Source organism: Hippoglossus hippoglossus, chromosome 3 (genome assembly GCF_009819705.1).
Source record: "Hippoglossus hippoglossus isolate fHipHip1 chromosome 3, fHipHip1.pri, whole genome shotgun sequence".
Taxonomy (NCBI): domain Eukaryota; kingdom Metazoa; phylum Chordata; class Actinopteri; order Pleuronectiformes; family Pleuronectidae; genus Hippoglossus; species Hippoglossus hippoglossus.
The window spans coordinates 17,193,788-17,212,093 of record NC_047153.1 but is presented as its reverse complement, the minus strand read 5'-3'; the positions used below and the strand labels follow the sequence as shown (position 1 = coordinate 17,212,093).

Below are 18,306 nucleotides of genomic sequence, written 5' to 3'. Positions count from 1 at the left end.
ACTGGGGGATTGTGGGTAGATCAAGACGAGACCTCAAGACCTCAAGGTTTCGATGCAGCAGCACAACAGAAATCAATTCAGAAAATATCAATCAGTGTCAAAGCAGAGGATCAGGAGGAGAGGAGAGAAAGAGGCTGATTACTCTGCTGCTTTAGGAAACAATAAGTAAGTAGGAAGGGATGAGAGTCAGAAGGAGGAGGATGAATGGGTGGGAGTACACCTCTCTCGCAATGGAGTAGGAACCAAATCAGTCGTGCTATATTTTTCACTCTAGGCATGTAAATCGGCTTTTGCTGAGTAACCAACATTACCAAGAATACGGGCTGAGTCTTGATGTCCACACACATGCTTTATATACTTTGACATGTGTTGCTGATAAGTCTGCGGCAGCTGAGTTCTATCCCACTGTGAAATTGGAAAGTGCCTCTTGGTTCTCTGGTGGACCTTCTGAGCCCTTTATGCACAGTTTTTACAAGACTGAAATGCTAGAGATTTTGCCTGAGGGAGTAACCCTCCAGGGGATGTACAAAATGGTCCAAAAAATTTCACCAATAAAAATAAGCTATCAGCGACTAACGTTCAGATCATTTTAATATTTTCAAAACATGAGCGACAGTCCAAAAAAAAAGCGCCCGAAAAATTGCATCCTAACATTTTAGTGGCCACAGCAGACAGGTCGGCGACCTCGGTAACAGATTAATTCACAGCGCTCTCCCATTTCTCAAACAACATTTTCGACCTTTGCACCCTCCTGCTCTCACATTTTCGACAAGCACAGAGGTGATGATAATTAAAGTCTGTTAGAGATCACAGCCGATGGCGGGGGTGGACGTTGGGACGGGGTCACAGAGGTGCACACAGTGGCAACCATAACAAGACGAGAGGAGTAGAGGCCAGATGAGGTGAGGAGTCCACTGAAATGAGTTCACCTGCAGTGTGTATGTGGGTGTTTTTGGGGGGGGTTGACAGATGTGTTTGCTGCTGCGGTTTTTTTACACGCCCACCACCCACAATACACACACACATATTTCATTGACCTCTAACCTGGTGTATAAATGTCCACACACCCGGTTTGTAGCTCTCCTGGTTGTGCTAAGGATGGATCACGCTCCGGTTTGGTCTGCTACTCGTGGGTCATGCAGCAGGAGCAGGGATTGATGCGGGCCTGTTTTTTTTATTGCAGCGCTCTAATACCGGAAATTACACGCTGTGCTCTCGCTCAGCCCCATATAAATTCATTCTCTTAACTTTTTATCCTGCTGTGTTGTTGTGAAGAGGAAGAAGCTAATCTAAGGAGGGTGCAGCAGAAGTGCCATTTCAGTCCCAAAAACCCTTTGGTACATTAAAGTGCACGTCTTGATTGTTTCACAACTTTTTAATGTGATCAGGTGAGACCAAAATGCTGCTGCATAGTGCCACTGAATGGGGTTTTCTGCATCATACACAAACTGCCATCATTATCATATCGGAGACATACATTTCAAAATAAAACCTATTTCAATTAATTTACTTGATAGATAATGTTATTTATCAGTGGTGTGATGTAGATTTACTTTGTTAGTATAGATGAGTACATTTTTCATGTATCTGTACTTAAGTAGATTTATTTTCAGTTACTTTTCACTTATACTCTACAACATAACAATGCATTGTGTTACCAGGTTCACATTGTTTTATTTTTCTTGGCCTAGGAGGTTATGTCTTCATCCGTGCTTGTTTGTTTGTTAGCAGCATTACACAAAAATTACTGGATGATTTATAACAAAACTTGGTGGAAGGATGTGGAATGGGTCTAGAAAGAACCAGAATAACTTTGGTGTGGATGCAGATCAGGGGACGGATCAGTATTTATTTTCACTTTCTTTAACATCAAGAGGCTATAAATAAATAAAAATCTGGATCTATTGAATTTAAATGCGGTGTCATAAGAGGACTGTTGGGCCTTGGTGGAGATAAGAGCTCTACTGCACTCAGTCACTCAAATACTAGTTTTTAAAAGTAATCAATAACAAAAGGGGAATTAGTCCACAGATCTAATCCGATCAGGCAGGTTAACATTAGAACCTGCCTCCTTCAACGACAATACACCTCTATATTTTTAGTGGATATTATTTGAATACACTCACATACACTAGGGTGACAATAACCATGATGCTTTTCAGTGATTACACACAACCACTGCATGTGTGTTTTGTTCACCTGGACCGTGACCTGACAGGCACACAGACCTAAATCAGACCAAATTAAAGAACCTGTTCAACCCTCATGTTAGACTAATGTTCCATATCATGGGCCAGATCAAATTATTAACAGTTATGTCAGAGGTTCCCCACCTCTGCCCTAACTACTACCTGTCAAACCCTCAACCCATATCTTAACCACTGACCCAATTATTAGTTTTTTTCCCAGTCGGGGACATGAGTTTTGTCTCCAACTGGACAAATTGTTGCCCAATTAACTGGTCTTTCGGCAGAAATTTGTCCCCAAAGAGGCTAAACACAAAAAGTCATGAGCACACACTCACACACACACACACACACACACACACACACACACACACACACACACACACACACACACACACACACACACACACACACACACACACACACAAAGACCGACATCAAAAGCACTACACTTTTTCATTATATAACAAAGCCTTTGAGCCACAAGGGTCCAAGTGATATTTGGGGACAACATGAACGTTCTGTTAAACTAAACAACTTTTGAGCCAAACGCAGTCAGTTGAGTTTTCTTTGAAGAATACATAAGAATAACAGATTAGAGCAGTGATACACTCGCCAGCTTTGAGAGCAATGGGCAGTGCTCCCAGCAGCAGGGGAAAACATGAAAAAAATACATGATTAAAAGCAAAACGCTTCACCGCTATATGATGTCTCTAATCACTGAAGCAGCAAAGTGGATGAAGCTGTATGCTATAGTGTTGTCGCTTTACTCTTAATTCTACAATATCTACACATGAGTACGGTGACTTTTTGTGTTGTTTTGGCTTCATCATGCAAGCCGGATTAAAGTGACACAAGGACAACGATGTAAAAACATCGACCTTCAACTAATAATAGTAGTTTGAGGGTGTGAACGTCCATGTTGGTTGAACAAAAAGGTTTTAAATCTCTCTTCTGTTGAGGAAACAAAGAAGTCAGTGAAGCTCAAACCTGGCACAGCATCACTAAGGAAGATAGCAAGTGCATGATGATATCTGAGGGCTTTAGACTTGAGCGAGCCAATTATTTATTTATTTTAACCTTTATCTATTCAGGGGAGCCAAGCGCCCTTTTTAAGCAGTGCCACAATCACACTCTTATGGTTGCACAAAGTCACACTGGGAAGCTGCCCAGTACAACCGCAGTCAGATCTGAAGGCTGCTGGAAAAGCTTGAAGGTTATTGCAATTATGGAAAGGAAATTACTGCTGTTTTATCTCATTTTACCCAGATGTAATGTTGTATTACGGGGGTCAAACTATATAGTACGTACAGTAGAAAATAAATTTAAGTTTCCCCTCAGTTGTTTGATTTGAGGAAGAATAGATATGGAAATTGTTGCAGTCCCCAAATATTAATAACTCTTCCTCACCTCTCCAGTATCTTTGTCTTTTGGTGTTTCACCTTTAATCGTCTCTGTTCTCTTCTCCTCTCTCCTGTCCTGCTCATAAATTGGACAGAATCAACAAATTCCAAACAATTTTACGTGATAATTAATTTAACATATCTTATTTATAAAAATGTATTCCATCCATACTTATGCAGTTATTTGAGCGTCCAATATCAGATTACACAAAAGCAAAGCATTAATTTTAATATTCCATCCCATACCAGCTCAACGATCATCAGTGCTTATTATTCCAAACAAGCAACACTACTAGATGTCAGCTACGGACCGATATTCCAGCAGATGTACATCCATCATCACTTCTTAGCTATTTACAATATTATTCACTGCAGTGTAATCAGTGGATTCTGTGCTCTGATAACATCTTCCTTCCATAACGTCCTCTAACCTCATCCCTTCCCGTGTTTTCGCAAACGATACTTGGTTATCCCAGTATTTACAAATATTTCCATAAACATCAATAAAATACTTTGCCAAAACCAAATGATGGTAACTCCGTAAGCATCAGTTTGAGTTCAAATATTATGTAAATATTATGGTATTATGACATAATTCCATGCACCCCCTTGCACACCCCTTATTGACAGTTTAACCCTTTTGTCTGCTGAGATTTCTATCAAATATACTGTAGGTTAATTAAGTCCTCGCTCTTTCCCATCGCTGCTTTCTTTTGGTAAAGTGCAGCTGCGCAAAGTTGCACTTGCTCTTTAGAGCTGAGTCCTTTTCCTGACATGGCTTTGGCAATTTGTGTGAACATTATTAGGTGCAGCAGATCCACACTTATATCATCCTGCCATTTGCACAATCCTTCTCTAAATGCTGTACATAAAGCAAAGATGGGCACTTTACTGACCTCACAGAAGCTGCACCTTTGTAAACAGATAAAGTGCTTTTCCAGACTGGTGAGTCAGTTTGATAATAATATGCATGTGTTAAGGCACAGAATGTTCCTGAAGTTGAAGTGAAAAGGCCTCTATGAATCTTGCCCTCTCTCTCTCTCTCTGCAAAATACACACTACACAAAACATGTAAGCAGTACCTAAACGGGACTTAAACATCTGCTTAATATATGTGCATTTAAGAATGTTAATTAAAAAACAAATCTCTCTGTCTCTGTCTTTCCACAGCTCCATGCGGAGGACAGTATGGAGGATCTGAGGGGGTTGTTTTGTCTCCTAACTATCCCTTAAACTACACCACAAGACAAACCTGCTCCTATTTCATCACTGTGTCCCCAGAGTTTGGTTCGTCCATAACTAATCACACCGCACATGCTATTGTGTAAGTGAAGCAACAACACAAAAGCATTCATTTTAAACTTTTCTGTTCATCTTTTTTCAGTGGTGTTTGGTCAGTTTGCCGTTTTCCAAACGGCGATGAACGACTCGGTGGAGCTGTTTGATGGAGCCAATGAGAACGCTCGACTGCTGAGCTCCCTGGCTGGGTCACATTCAGGTGAGTCTCTGAATGTGACTGATTGGGCGTCAGCCACAGTCAGGGTCATGCTGCCATAAAGATAATGTTTTGTTTGATTGTTTTTCTCACCTATGACTTAACATGTCCTGCCTTTATAATTTAAAACTTCTGCCACACAATGTAGTAATGTTTTAAAGTTTCTCAGCTGTATTCCTTTTTTTCTTGTGGTCCTGAACACATCAGTGAAAGGGGAAATTATAATGAAATCGTTTATAAGAAAGCAGCTCTCGGGAGCTGTAGAACATAGCACCAGTGGTCGTTATCACAATTTATTTGACAGTGATGTATTTGGTGAAATTCCATTATGGGTTATCTTTACAAGAAGAAATCAGCAGTGGGGGCTCTACCATATACACTGCACTGATACTTCTTAACACAATCCTCCCCGGGTTTCCTTATCCTCCTAAATTGGAGTCATCCCAGCCTGGCAACGCTTCGAGTCACTGTGCAGTAACACACAAATTGAAAGATGAAGCAATATCAATGTAAATGACAGCGTATGGATAATGTAATATTAAGAAATATTGATTAACATAGATGCCGGCTAAATGTGCTCGTATTTCCTCAGGATTTCATGTTCCCCTGCTCTGTCATGGCCAGGGGGCATGCTGCAGGGTTATCCCTCTGGAATTGACATTTAGTCTCTTACTGTAAAAATAAGGATATTTTAAGTAATTCATTCTGTTATGTGCTTGTAGAAATATGAGGTGAAAAAAAGTTGCTGTTTAAAGAGGAACAAGACTGCAACTGCCAGTTAAATTAGCATCACAATGCTGGAATACAGTAGAGTTTGAAGATAAAAAAAAAGGAAAAACATCCAAATAAAGCAAACACAAACATACATAGACAGATGTGATGGTTCCCTCAGGCATTTATTTCTGTTTTTTTTTCATCGAGGCTCTTGAGTGGATCAGTGAGCTTATTTCTGCATAATATTAACTTGGAGGATGTGACCGTTTTTGTATGGCTACATGTAGCTGCACATTACGCAATATTTCTCTTCCAAACTACCATCCATCTAAGTTAGTTCAGAGGAAACAGGCCTGTTTATATAATGTAGGATGGGTGGCTTATTCCTTAAAGTTAATTTGGGTTTGAAATTCCCCTTTTGGCTTAAACTGGCAGGAAAGAATGAAACACACCAGGCTTCACAAAATAAATGAATCATTACCCTATCACACGTGCACGTAGATGCACACACACACACACACACACACACGTGCATGGACAAACAAATGTGTTGTACACTGTTCCAGCAAACTAACTGATTATTCTGACACACCAACGTATTAACACGCAGAGCAAACGTACACATACACACACACATCCTGACGCAGCTAATGATGGTTGTAAATGTCAGCCCCACCAGGCCATGTTTTTCTCATTTATCACTGTTACTTTGTTTGCCTGTGAATGTGTGTGCATATTTTCTCTGTGATTTGGTGTGTTTGTTCTTGCATTCCTGTGCTTGTAAGGACATTTGGCATTTTACCACCACGGGGAAATAAAGGAGAAGTTTAAAGTTAGAACAGTAAACTAGTACAGTACAGGCTGAGTCTGTTTTTTCTGCAAAATAAGATTAAGAATTAATATTTTTATTAATATTAATAATTTATAATCTATGTGTGTGTGTGTGTGTGTGTGTGTTTGTCTCTGTCTCTGTCTCTGTCTCTGTCCCAGGAGAGACATTGCCATTGGCAACTTCCAATCAGATCATGTTGCGGTTCAATGCTAAGAGTGGCCAGTCAGCTAGAGGCTTTCACTTCGTCTTCCAAGGTAACTCTCACTTTGTTTGTTTGCCTTACTCACACATACATACACTTACAAAAAGAGTTACATCGAATTTAAGTTGGACATCTGTGTGTCTCTCCTGACAGCTGCACTTCGGTTTTCCTCTCCTCATTCCTCTCATATTAATTGTAACTGTCATTATTGTAGCTGTGCCTCGCACCAGTGACAGTCAGTGCAGCTCGGTGCCAGAGCCTCGGTATGGCAGGCGGATCGGTTCCGAGTTCTCCGCGGGCTCTGTGGTTCGCTTTGAGTGCAGTCCAGGGTATCTGCTGAAAGGGTCCAGTGCTATCCGATGCCAGGCCATACCAGGTGCCCTCGCACAATGGAATTCAACAACTCCAAGCTGTATAGGTAAGGCTCCCCTGAAATCTACAGTGAATGCGACCAGCTGACATAAAGAAGTAGTCAGTCCATTGGCGTTGGTGAATCAACCGGTACCGCGAGACATCTGTACATTGATTATAACCATGGAATGTTCAGAAAGATGGATGACATGGCAGCTCCCAAAAGTGAAGCCAAAGCACTCTGGTGCCTGGCTGCAATAAATGTAATGAACCCAGCCTTCTATATGTTAGTGGATGGGACCTGGACCAAACTTGGACAAACGTTTTTCCCAAACAGGGTTTCTGTTTCCTAACTTCTATGTCTTCTATCTTAGGTAGTTCTTATCACACTGGCCTATGTCAGTGTGGGTTTAATTAGTCATTTGATGATATTAAAATGGGGTGAAACAGCCTGATTGACCACTGAGACTGACTCATGACAATCAGGAGCGAGTTTAGGCAGCAGGGGCGGATCTAGGGGTGGATCCAGCGAGGGCCTGTCAGTGGTCTTTAAAGAAAAACAATACTAACAAAAAATATGACATTTTTCAAGAAAATCTATTTAAAAGCTTTTTTTGGAGTACAGTGTGCTGGAATTTTCAAAACATATCGTTTTACTCAAAGCTATACAGCGAACAGTAAACAAAAAATGACACCTTCCTGAATCAGTAATTTTGCATTGATGTTGAGGTACATTCTTGCTCCTTTATGGCCCCCGATTTAGAATAATCCTAGATTTGCCAGTTATTGGCAGGACCTTGATGGCACAGCTCCATCCCCCATTTGATACTGTGCTGACAGTGGCTCCAAATGATGTCATCAGCAGGAGATAGCAGCGGTTTTGGCTTCATTGCTGGATAGTCGGAGGAAGTGGAGACACATTGTCCATCTCTATATATCATCTATGATTCTAAACGAACTCATTATAAGCCTGGGTGAAATCCCCCCCAGTCAAGAGAAAACCTTTTACAAATCGTTTCAGCTGGCTCTTAAGTTTATACTACAAGTACTGTAAATCATATTTACTTTCTTTGGCTCCCTGCGGTATCTGTTAGCCATTGAGTTAACCTTGCTAAGAAATCCATATTGTATATCGTTGCTCTATAGTTCCCTGCAGTGGCAACGTGACCGAGCGTCGTGGTACGATACTGTCTCCTGGTTATCCTGAACCCTACCCAAACAGTCTCAACTGTCTGTGGAGGATCCATGTCAGCGAAGGGGCTGGGATACAGGTACGGATACTCTTATATAGAAATGTACGATGCACTGCACATGCACTCATCTATGGAGGATACACCTTAACTCTGAGGCTGTTGTGTTTATTTGTTTTCATTCTTTTATATTTAGATCCAAGTGATGACGTTTGCCACTGAGCACAACTGGGACTCTCTGGAGATCTACGATGGAGGAGACATGACAGCTCCTAAATTAGGGTCATTTTCTGGTATGACAATATGCTCACACACACACACACACATGCACAAAAAACACTCTGGAGATCTATGATGGATGAGATATGACAGCTGCTAAACTATAGATACACACAAACACGGACTGATGGACACACACAGAAACAAACACACACATCTATGATGAATTAGATATGACAGGTCTTGAACTATAGATACACTCACAAAGAGCATTCACTGGAGATGTAAGATGGATGAGTTGCAATACCAAAAAATATGATTTATATCTTCAATCAAAAATAAAAAAAATGTTTTTAAGACATGTAATTCTTCTGCTTTCCAGGCAGTTAGTGAGAGGAGGGAAGAGAGGAGGAAGGGAGGGATGGGAGGAAGAGTTTCACCACGAGGTTGAATGAAAGATGGAAGAGAAAGAGAGAGGGAAAGAAGTCAGGGAGGGATAAAGAATGATCTCACCTTTTACAATTTCCCAGCGGAGTTTCCCCTGTGACCTGCCCTAAGCACATACCTGTCACAAACCTATCACACATAAAACATGCCGCCCATAGGGCCACGAGCACACACACAACTTGCACACACACACACACACACAAATCACTTTGCCCTTCTCAAGACGCCACACAGGGGAGCTGCCCACTATGACCACAGTGATCTGGTGTTGGCCACTGAGCAGCTTGTCTCGGGCAGATGAGGGTTGCTTCACATAAGGACAGTAAAATCCTAGCTGTCCATTGAGGGCAAGATGTCGTTCAGTTTCTCTACACATAATTTCCCAGCTGGTGTTGGGATTTATACAGGAGTTGCAGAACAAGTGTCACTGTGCACAGTATGTGTGCATCTGTATGTTGTGTTGTGTTACATAATCTTAATTCTTTGTATGTATTTTTTATATCCTCCTGTGTTTTTCAATATCTATTGAGCATATCCCTGCAAAACACTAATGTTATAACTATTTTTTGTAAAAACTCCTCACCTGTTTGTGTTGTATCTGTATCTCTTGTCCGTTACAGGTACGACAGCTCCCGCCCTCCTCAACTCAACGTCAAACCAGCTCCTTCTGCATTTTCAGAGTGACATCAGCGTGGTGGCAGCAGGTTTTCACCTAGAATACAAAAGTACGTTAATGATTTTACCTACATTTACATGGACACAAATAATCAGATTGTTCATCTTGATCTGAATAAGACATTCATTTGATTAGGATGTTTACATTCGTTTCTTATTGTACGTTAATGGGATTGTGACACCAACTGCCATTCATGTCAGTGTTATTATGCTCGGATGTGATGATGCGATTAGGACGTATACATATCTACCTAATGTGACTAAGATCAGAATGGATGGATGGATAGATTGATTGATTTTTTAAAAGAATGTAATCGCCAAAGTAAAACAGCCAAGGAGGGAGAGTTTGAACCCCTCTCACCTCAATCAAAAAAATACACACACACAAAATGTCCTCATTCTGCAGGGTCTACTCTTAAAATGGTCCTCATGAAAATATAACTTCAGGAACACACACACACACACACACACACACACACACACACACACACACACACACACACACACACACACACACACACACACGTTACAACCAAAACCTTAACATTGAATAGCAAGAGTCAGTGACCTGACCTGGTTACTACTGGTACTGCCTGAGAGCATGCACACATACTGCGACCCACACTGGAGCGCACACACTGAACACACACACACACCTCGAGGGATGTAAACAGGAACAGTGTCAGACACATACATACACATCAAGTGCTTTTGCTTGTTTCATACATGCACAAAAAGTCCAAAAGAACAACACGTACACACATGCATGTCGTAAACAAACAATAGTATGTAGATGGATGATAAGATTATGCACATACACACACACACCTGTCAGGGCACGGTTGTGCTTTTCAGGCCTTTCTAGTTGTTTTAGCTTAGAATCACTTCTAGATCAATGAACATGTCGCCTTGTGCGAGTGTGTGTGGGAGCAGATTTCTGTGTGTGTGTGGTTTTTTTGTGTGTAAGTAGGTGAACGCACACTTTTGTGGCTGAATGGTGTGTAGTTTAGCTGGCCCTGTGTGCTGTCGTGCCATCACTAGGGGGAGAAAACCTAGAGGAAGGGTCACTCTGGGGCACAGCACATTGTGTCTATATTTCTGCTTCACTATTTCTAACTGTGGTTGCACTCATCTTCTCAGTGAGGCTCTTATATAACAGGTGCACCTGATCCAGCCCAAATCTGACTGCAGTGATGAGACCATATGTGACACACAGAATTGGACCCCTTTCATACAGTAATACAGTATCATGAATAATCTGCAGGTGAAAGTGGTGGGACAGGCCACAGCTATTTTTATGTTTTAGCATTTATTTTGCTCAAGCCAACACCACATATATTATTGAGTTGGGAGGAGTGCAGGTGGCGTTCTCTGCAGGCTTTTGGGGCTTTGCTTTTTTTATGAAGGCTCCTAGTTTCAATGGGGAGAGGATTTGGAGAGAAAATGTCCTAGAATCCGACGTCCTCATGGCTCCTCTTGGTTGTTGGTAAAAATGACCCAACCAGAGACCTGAGTCAAGCCAAATTATATTCTCAGGTTGGGTAGGGCGTATTAATGTGGGTCTGGGGTCAGTGTACCAGTAATTGTAATGTGTGAATCAGAGTGACGAGATGCATCATAATCAAAACAGGGCTAAAATTAAGAGTGTGAAAGGAAAGAAAAACAAGCCTAACCCAAGACTCGGTAGGTTCACGACACCTACCTCAAATGTGTTAGTTTATTTTCATCCTACCTCTGGTGTTTTTTTTGTCAGTTTTGTTTATTTGTGAAGGTGTTTTCTTATTATTTCCTCTATTATTGTCTTTTATTCATGAAATTGTTTACTGCTTTGTGTGTGGATAGGGGAGGTTTATTTTGTAAAAACATGAGTTTCAAAGTATTTGTATGAAAGGGCCATACAAATATAAGTTGGTTGGGTAGATGGATGGATGGATGGATGGATGGATGGATGGATGGATGGATGGATGGATGGATGGATGGATGGATGGACGGACAGAGATAGGGTTAGGGGGTTATACAAGCTCAGGTTCCCTACTCAAGGCCTGGCTTGGTTGTTTCAGGTTCATAATTTCAACATGTATTCATCCTTTAAAATCTGTTATTTTTGCTCTTCTATTTCCTGTTCATAATGGAAAACAAGTCCACATACAGGATGGAGCACAATTAAGTTTTTCTAAGACCCCCTTCAAAATATATATCATACATTAGAGCAGCACATGAGCTCCTGTACTTCTCAGATGGTGGTTTTACTTATCTTGAAATGAGTGAAACACTTTAATCCCAGAAGAACCTCTCTTCTTTACAGGAGGTCTCACCACAAACTAGGCTTTCAATTTTTATAATAACGTGTTTCTTGCAAAACCAGGGAAAAAAACTATTCTCATAGCTGAAAAAAACGTCACCAGAGGTGGGGAGTAAGCTGCAGCACTTGTATCACCATCACCAGTCTCACGTTCTGCTTCAACATGGGTATTGCACTACCGTCATTACCATGAGAGACGCACACATGCATTTTCGGTTTTAGTGCACACACCAGGGAAATCTACTTCCCTGATGAACTATGTTACACCCACAGGATACATACAGGCTCATTTGACTGAATGCAGCACTGCACAGCGCTGACGGAACGTGATGCCGGCTGATTAGAAATTTTGTCTGCCTTCACAGTCCCTGCAAAAATGTCACAGTGTCACATGACAATAAAACTGCAGCTACGGTTTTATGAGAAAGGCAACAAATTGTTTTCTTCTGACTGCACCAACTGGGATCCACCTCTGTGTCAACAGAATTCTGCCCTCAGTGACTTAAAGCTTCACTGACAATGTGGTACATTTTTTATTCTAAGAAAATCTTTCCGAAAGGGGGATGCAATTTATTTATTATTATTTTATCTCCTCATTCTGGCAGCCCATTTTTTTTTTATTTCCACATGGACACCTGAATCTATTGTAGTTTTAGTCAGTTTATTTTTTGTTACTGAGAAAGAAGTAATGCCCAGGAGGAGGAGATCAATTATTCTCCGATCCAGGTTACTCAGCAATACAGTTCAGTGACAGTACTGTACATTATAGGGCAGGCTACTCATTTCAGAACACATGTGGGCCAGGCTTCAATCTAATTGTCCATTGTATTTTAACCCAATACACATCTGTTTATCGAAATCACTTTTTCTTTCTTAAGAGGTTCTACTCTTACATTTCCTACTGAGTGAAAAGAATCTTGTAATTCTGTCATTTAGCAAAATAATACAGTCCCCATAAAAATCCACAACTATCAAATACTGTGGTATTTACACGTGTACATTAGAACTATTACTATTATAGAACCATTCAAACGATTGTGCTTCGAAAAGTTCCCCAATGTCTGGTTAGCAGTTTTGTGGAAGCTTGTGTGAGTAGAAGAATTCATCTGCTGGGGACACGTAAATGATTGTGGTGATGATGTTCTCATCATTTTCGGCTGACTGAAAGGCGTTTCATCCAAAGAGCAGAGTGAGACAACTCTGTCCCTGGTCTGTCCTCAAATAAAGAGACGGAAGTATAATAAATCCAGTCAGTTAGACTTAAATGCTGACACTGTCTGGTTGTATTATAGTGGCCCTAGTGGGGTGGTTTGTGGTACTGTCAGCATTTTACAGAGCATCACTGCTCTCTCATAACCAGGGAAGAGAGGGGGTCGTTTGTTTGTACAGAGAGAGAGAGAGAGAGAGAGAGAGAGAGAGAGAGAGATGGTGGGCAAAATGGAATAGTTCCATTGATCAGTTGTCATGACAGCCTGCTGATGCTCTGCCTAAAAATATACTGTGTGTGTGTGTGTGTGTGTGTGTGTGTGTGTGTGTGTGTGTGTGTGTGTGTGTGTGTGTGTGTGTGTGTGTGTGTGTGTGTGTGTGTGTGTGTGTGTGTGTGCGTGCGTGTGCGTGTGTGTGTCTCCACATCACAGTCTCATGCGGCTTTTTCCACTTATGCTCACTCTAAGAAAGTCCTGCTCATACCCCTCTGTAAGCACACACTCATGTAACAGAAGCACGCTCACGCACAGATGTCACACGCTGAGCTGCCCCAGATGTCCAACATGCTGAACCCCGGATGGCCCCTCATAGAAAAGAGTGCTGCCCATAGATGCAATGTATGAACGTGTGTGTTAATGGGTAAATGGCAAAACTGTGGTGGAAAGTGCTTTGAGTGGTCATTAAGACTTAAAAAGATCTATATAAATAAAGACCACTCACCATTTGGTCCGGATGTTAAGGTTGTTGTGGTGTAGTTTAGGATTAGGCCGGTAGTGGTTACGGTTAAGGTCCGAGTAACTCTCCAGGAAATCCAAGTATTTGATGGAATGTCACAGGGACAACACAACTGTGTGTGTTTGTGTGTGTGTGTGTGTGTGCGTTGAGCTCTCTGGGATCACTTTGTTTTGCTTGTAGGAAAGTAGATAATGAACCAACAAGACACACACACACACACACACACACACACACACACACACACACACACACACACACACACACACACACACACACACACACACACACACACACGCACAGACGCACGCATACCCACAAACAAACATTCAATCCTCTCTCCCTTCTTTTACTCTGTGCCCCTCTTCTACCCCTGTGTTGCCATGGTGACTGCTCTAGGGCAGTCTCCTGCAGAATTTTCCAAGTGAAACACACGTGCGCACAGACACACGCACACACACAAACACACAGATCCTTACTGATGCTATTTGATAAAGGGCTGCCTGCTGTCAAACTTACTAAGTATGTGTTTTACTTTTATTGTTTTGGGAACACATGACCAAAATCATTCAATGCTGATGATGCACACCCTTTTTTTATTGTACTATCAATTCAAAATTAGTTGTTGTGTGTAGAACAAAAGTCATTAGAAGAATTAGAATTCTAAGAATTAATCTGGCACATTATTTCTTCATCTAAATATTGTAACTTTCTCATATATGTTTAAGAACACAAGTTTTCCTTGACAGCTATAGGGCTTTAGCTTCAATATCGATATCAGTGTGATGATTCGTTGACATTTATTGTGTTTTCTCGTCTATATTTTCATCATGTCATTGACAAAGACCTGAGCCAGAGGCTAACACAGATCAAATAAATATTAGAATTTAAATTGTCGATTGTACTTTTGTTTTTTCTTCTGTAGCTGTGGGTCTAACCACCTGTCCAGAGCCAATGATCCCAGCCAATGGACTTAAAACTGGAGACAGATATATGGTCAATGAAGTGGTGGCGTTCACCTGCGAGCCTGGGTACACGTTGCAGGTAATGAACATATAAACTGACCAATAAAGAGTAGTATTTTACTAATTTGCATACAGTTTGTACAGAGTACATTGCATATTGCGATATGTTGTATGTGTAGTTTAATAGAAGCAGATTAGATATTGTGAAAAACAAAATGCCTAACTACTGTCTATTCTCCTCTCTAAGCTAATCAACTGTATTATTACCTTCAGGGCCACTCACACATTTCCTGCATGCCTGGGACTGTGCGTCGATGGAACTACCCACCTCCTCTTTGCATAGGTAACACACACACACACATACTCACATCAGCACACTGCGCTGCTGGATATACTCCAAAATGTATAAGTGAACATCCTGTAGGTGTGAGGTTGGCATTGAACTTTGAAACCTGCACTGAAACGTGTACTTTAAACACAGAAATGTCAAAGGGTTATGGCCTTTGAAAAGGTAATTTGATGGATTTTATTACTTATTTTAAATAGGGTTGAGAGTAAATCAAAATCTGTTTATTCAAGTCATCAGTTATATGCCAGTGTGTGGATTTATTCAGCTGCACTTTATGGAATATTGTACAAAAGTCAGTTAACCCAGACTCCCGGGTACAAACAGAATGTTGTACCTTGCGCTGAGAGCCAAGGCTTTCCAGCTTCTGCAGTAATGTTAACGGACCTTGATAACGTTGATGTTTGCGTTTAGGCCAAATAACTCAGTCCTTAGAGAAACTTGTAGCAGGTCTAGGAAGCCAATTCCAGTCAAACACAACCTTAACATGTCCGGACTAAGTAACTTAACCCTGTCACAGCCCCCTTCATTGAACGTGTCAGATTCAACCATTTTTTTCCTTGTGTCAACCCAATCAGGCCCAAATCTGTCTGTAAAAGGCAGCACCATACAGTAATAGCGGGCCATATAATTTATTAGACACACACTGAACTCTGGCACCTCTGTTTGTTTTTGCTAGTTAATGACTTTCTATATTTTAATTTCAGTCACCAGATATTAGCAGATATTACCAGTGGTCAAAGTTCATAACCCTAAACATTACTTACTGTTAATTTCAAAATAATGTAAATTATACATTTAAAAAACATATTTCATACATATTTAGCATACTTACATACTTAAACATTCTTATCAAGTGTTTTTATCAGCAAACAAAACATTTTGTTGCTGTTTGTGGCTGTATTATCAATTTTGGGCTTTTTTTGCTAGCTGTGTTGGAACAGAGAGGATAAAGAGATGATCTCTACGTTGCCCTTGTTTTCACCTGTTCTTTGTGTATGTGTGCTGTGCTTGTGTTGTCAGCTCGTTGCGGTGGGGTGTTGTCTGAGATGAGCAGTGTCATCCTGAGTCCAGGTTTCCCTGGCAACTACCCCGGCAACCTGGACTGCACCTGGCAAATAACCCTGCCAACTGGATATGGTAAGTTTGATGGGGAGTAAGAGCACTGCTAAAAAGAACGTGTCACTTTCAGTACATCTGTTGGTGTAGTGGGAAACAGACCTTCTTTTCAAGCACAAAATCTGCGGCACATATGGTTTATTGAAAGCTCCGCCACATGTTTGGCTGAAGGCTGACACATGGTGTATTCTGTTTAATGACTACACTAACTGATGTTTTGAATAGGACACCGTTTTTTATCTGTGCGTCATTATTGCCAGTCTATAGCAATTATATGACGTGATTGTTTTTTGATAGGGTAATGATACTGATAACAGAATACTAAACAATTGTCCCAGGCAACAAAACTAGAGTTGTCTTAATTGTATGTTAACAACAAATTAAAATGGCAATATAAAAACACACCGATAAAGATTTGTAAATTTAGTGCACTTGGTCTATCTTCTTGTCTCTGTAGCTGCTTTCAGACATTCAATAAAGTCCGGACATTAACTTTATTTTCCAGAGGGGCTGTATGTGTGAAAGCAAATGTCAAAATCAGTTGCTTCAGACATTTTCCTGAACTTTTCCTGACCGCCCCCTAGTCAAATATATGGATAATGTCCCAGTGAGCGCATGAGAGATGTCCAGAAAATTCACAGCGAGCAAGTGGGCGTGTTGATGAGTTGTCCATCACATGACGGATGCGAAACTAGAGGCGTACAACTGTCTCAGGATGAAAAACAGGGGCCAGTTCGGAAGACAATTCGATTTAAGAGCTTTTGGTGATGAGGGCAGACACGGCTGTGGATTTGCTGTAAACAAAAACACTGTGCTTTCCGCAGCAGAATGAATCCATGTTCTGCTTCCTGCATGCTCTACCCGGGGACCCCCCCCCCCCCTCGCCTGAATGCTCTGGACATTTTCCTGTTGATGTGAATGCGTCTGACCCAGACAATCTAACTCTGTGTTACTCATATGTTAAAGGGCAAATCCGCTAAATGTCTGGACCCACTTTACCGGAGATTCATGTCTGAAAACAGCTCATATGTGCACTGTGAACGTTTTGTAAAATGTAAACTTTTTTTGTTGATGTTCTCAAATCCGTTAAATTCCCCCATGAGTCATGAAATGTATGATCCTGATGGGTGTAAAAATCATCTCCACTGTAATGCTCATGCATTTGTGTCCTTGTATTCTAGGAGCCCATATTCAATTCCAAAACTTCTCTTCTGAAGACAACCATGACTTCCTAGAGGTCAGGGCCGGACCACAGCATAGCTCTGCTCTTATTGGGCAGTTTACTGGTTCGCAGATCCCGCCCCCTCTACTGAGCACCACCCACCTGACAATCGTTCACTTCTACAGTGACCACTCGGAGAACAGGCCCGGATTCAAACTGACCTATCAGGGTGAGTTTGATATTTTTGCCTAATTAAGTTATTTTTGTTAAGGCGATGACTGCAGACACTGAGTGCCACGAACCCTGAGGTACCCCTGCAGGCGCTCTCAGTTGAAAGCCGCCCCTCAAGGGACGCTGAGAGCACACACCTGTAGTCAAACTGAGCCAAATGTTTAGTCTCCCCGTATTTGGGGTAGAGAACACAAGCTGGTTGCTTTCAGATGATTAAATAAAAAGTGGTCTCAAATGTTTTGAATAGAATTTAACGTCCAAACCTAGTGGCCAAATTACAAAGCTTTGCTAGCGCCAAGAAATGAAGAGTAGGATGAAAACATTTATTGCTGAGAGGTTTTGAGCTTTGATCCACGGATGAGTCATGTTAAAGACTTAAAAAAACCCTTATGGCTTAATTTCCTCTCATCATTAAAAGAGATGGATTGTTAGTAAGCTCCTGTGAGAGACTGCCATCGTGTCCAGCAGGCTTTACTTGTAGCCCTGAGTGTTTCACTTCAAAGACACAAGAAATGCACTGTGGGCCTGT

At 41.3% G+C, this 18,306-nt stretch overlaps 1 protein-coding gene across 2 annotated transcripts in view; it reads left to right on the top strand.

Moving 5' to 3' along the window:
• Nucleotides 1–18,306, top strand: part of LOC117756771 (CUB and sushi domain-containing protein 1-like) — a 380,356-nt gene that overhangs the window by 304,813 nt on the left and 57,237 nt on the right. For both annotated transcript variants that reach the window (XM_034577551.1, XM_034577542.1), the window contains exons 33-43: nt 4,760–4,876; nt 4,974–5,087; nt 6,789–6,884; nt 7,047–7,250; nt 8,330–8,454; nt 8,570–8,666; nt 9,660–9,764; nt 14,880–14,998; nt 15,193–15,262; nt 16,289–16,405; nt 17,566–17,775. In XM_034577551.1, coding sequence (XP_034433442.1) covers nt 4,760–4,876; nt 4,974–5,087; nt 6,789–6,884; nt 7,047–7,250; nt 8,330–8,454; nt 8,570–8,666; nt 9,660–9,764; nt 14,880–14,998; nt 15,193–15,262; nt 16,289–16,405; nt 17,566–17,775 — 1,374 coding nt within the window. The remainder of the gene's footprint in view (nt 1–4,759; nt 4,877–4,973; nt 5,088–6,788; nt 6,885–7,046; nt 7,251–8,329; nt 8,455–8,569; nt 8,667–9,659; nt 9,765–14,879; nt 14,999–15,192; nt 15,263–16,288; nt 16,406–17,565; nt 17,776–18,306) is intronic.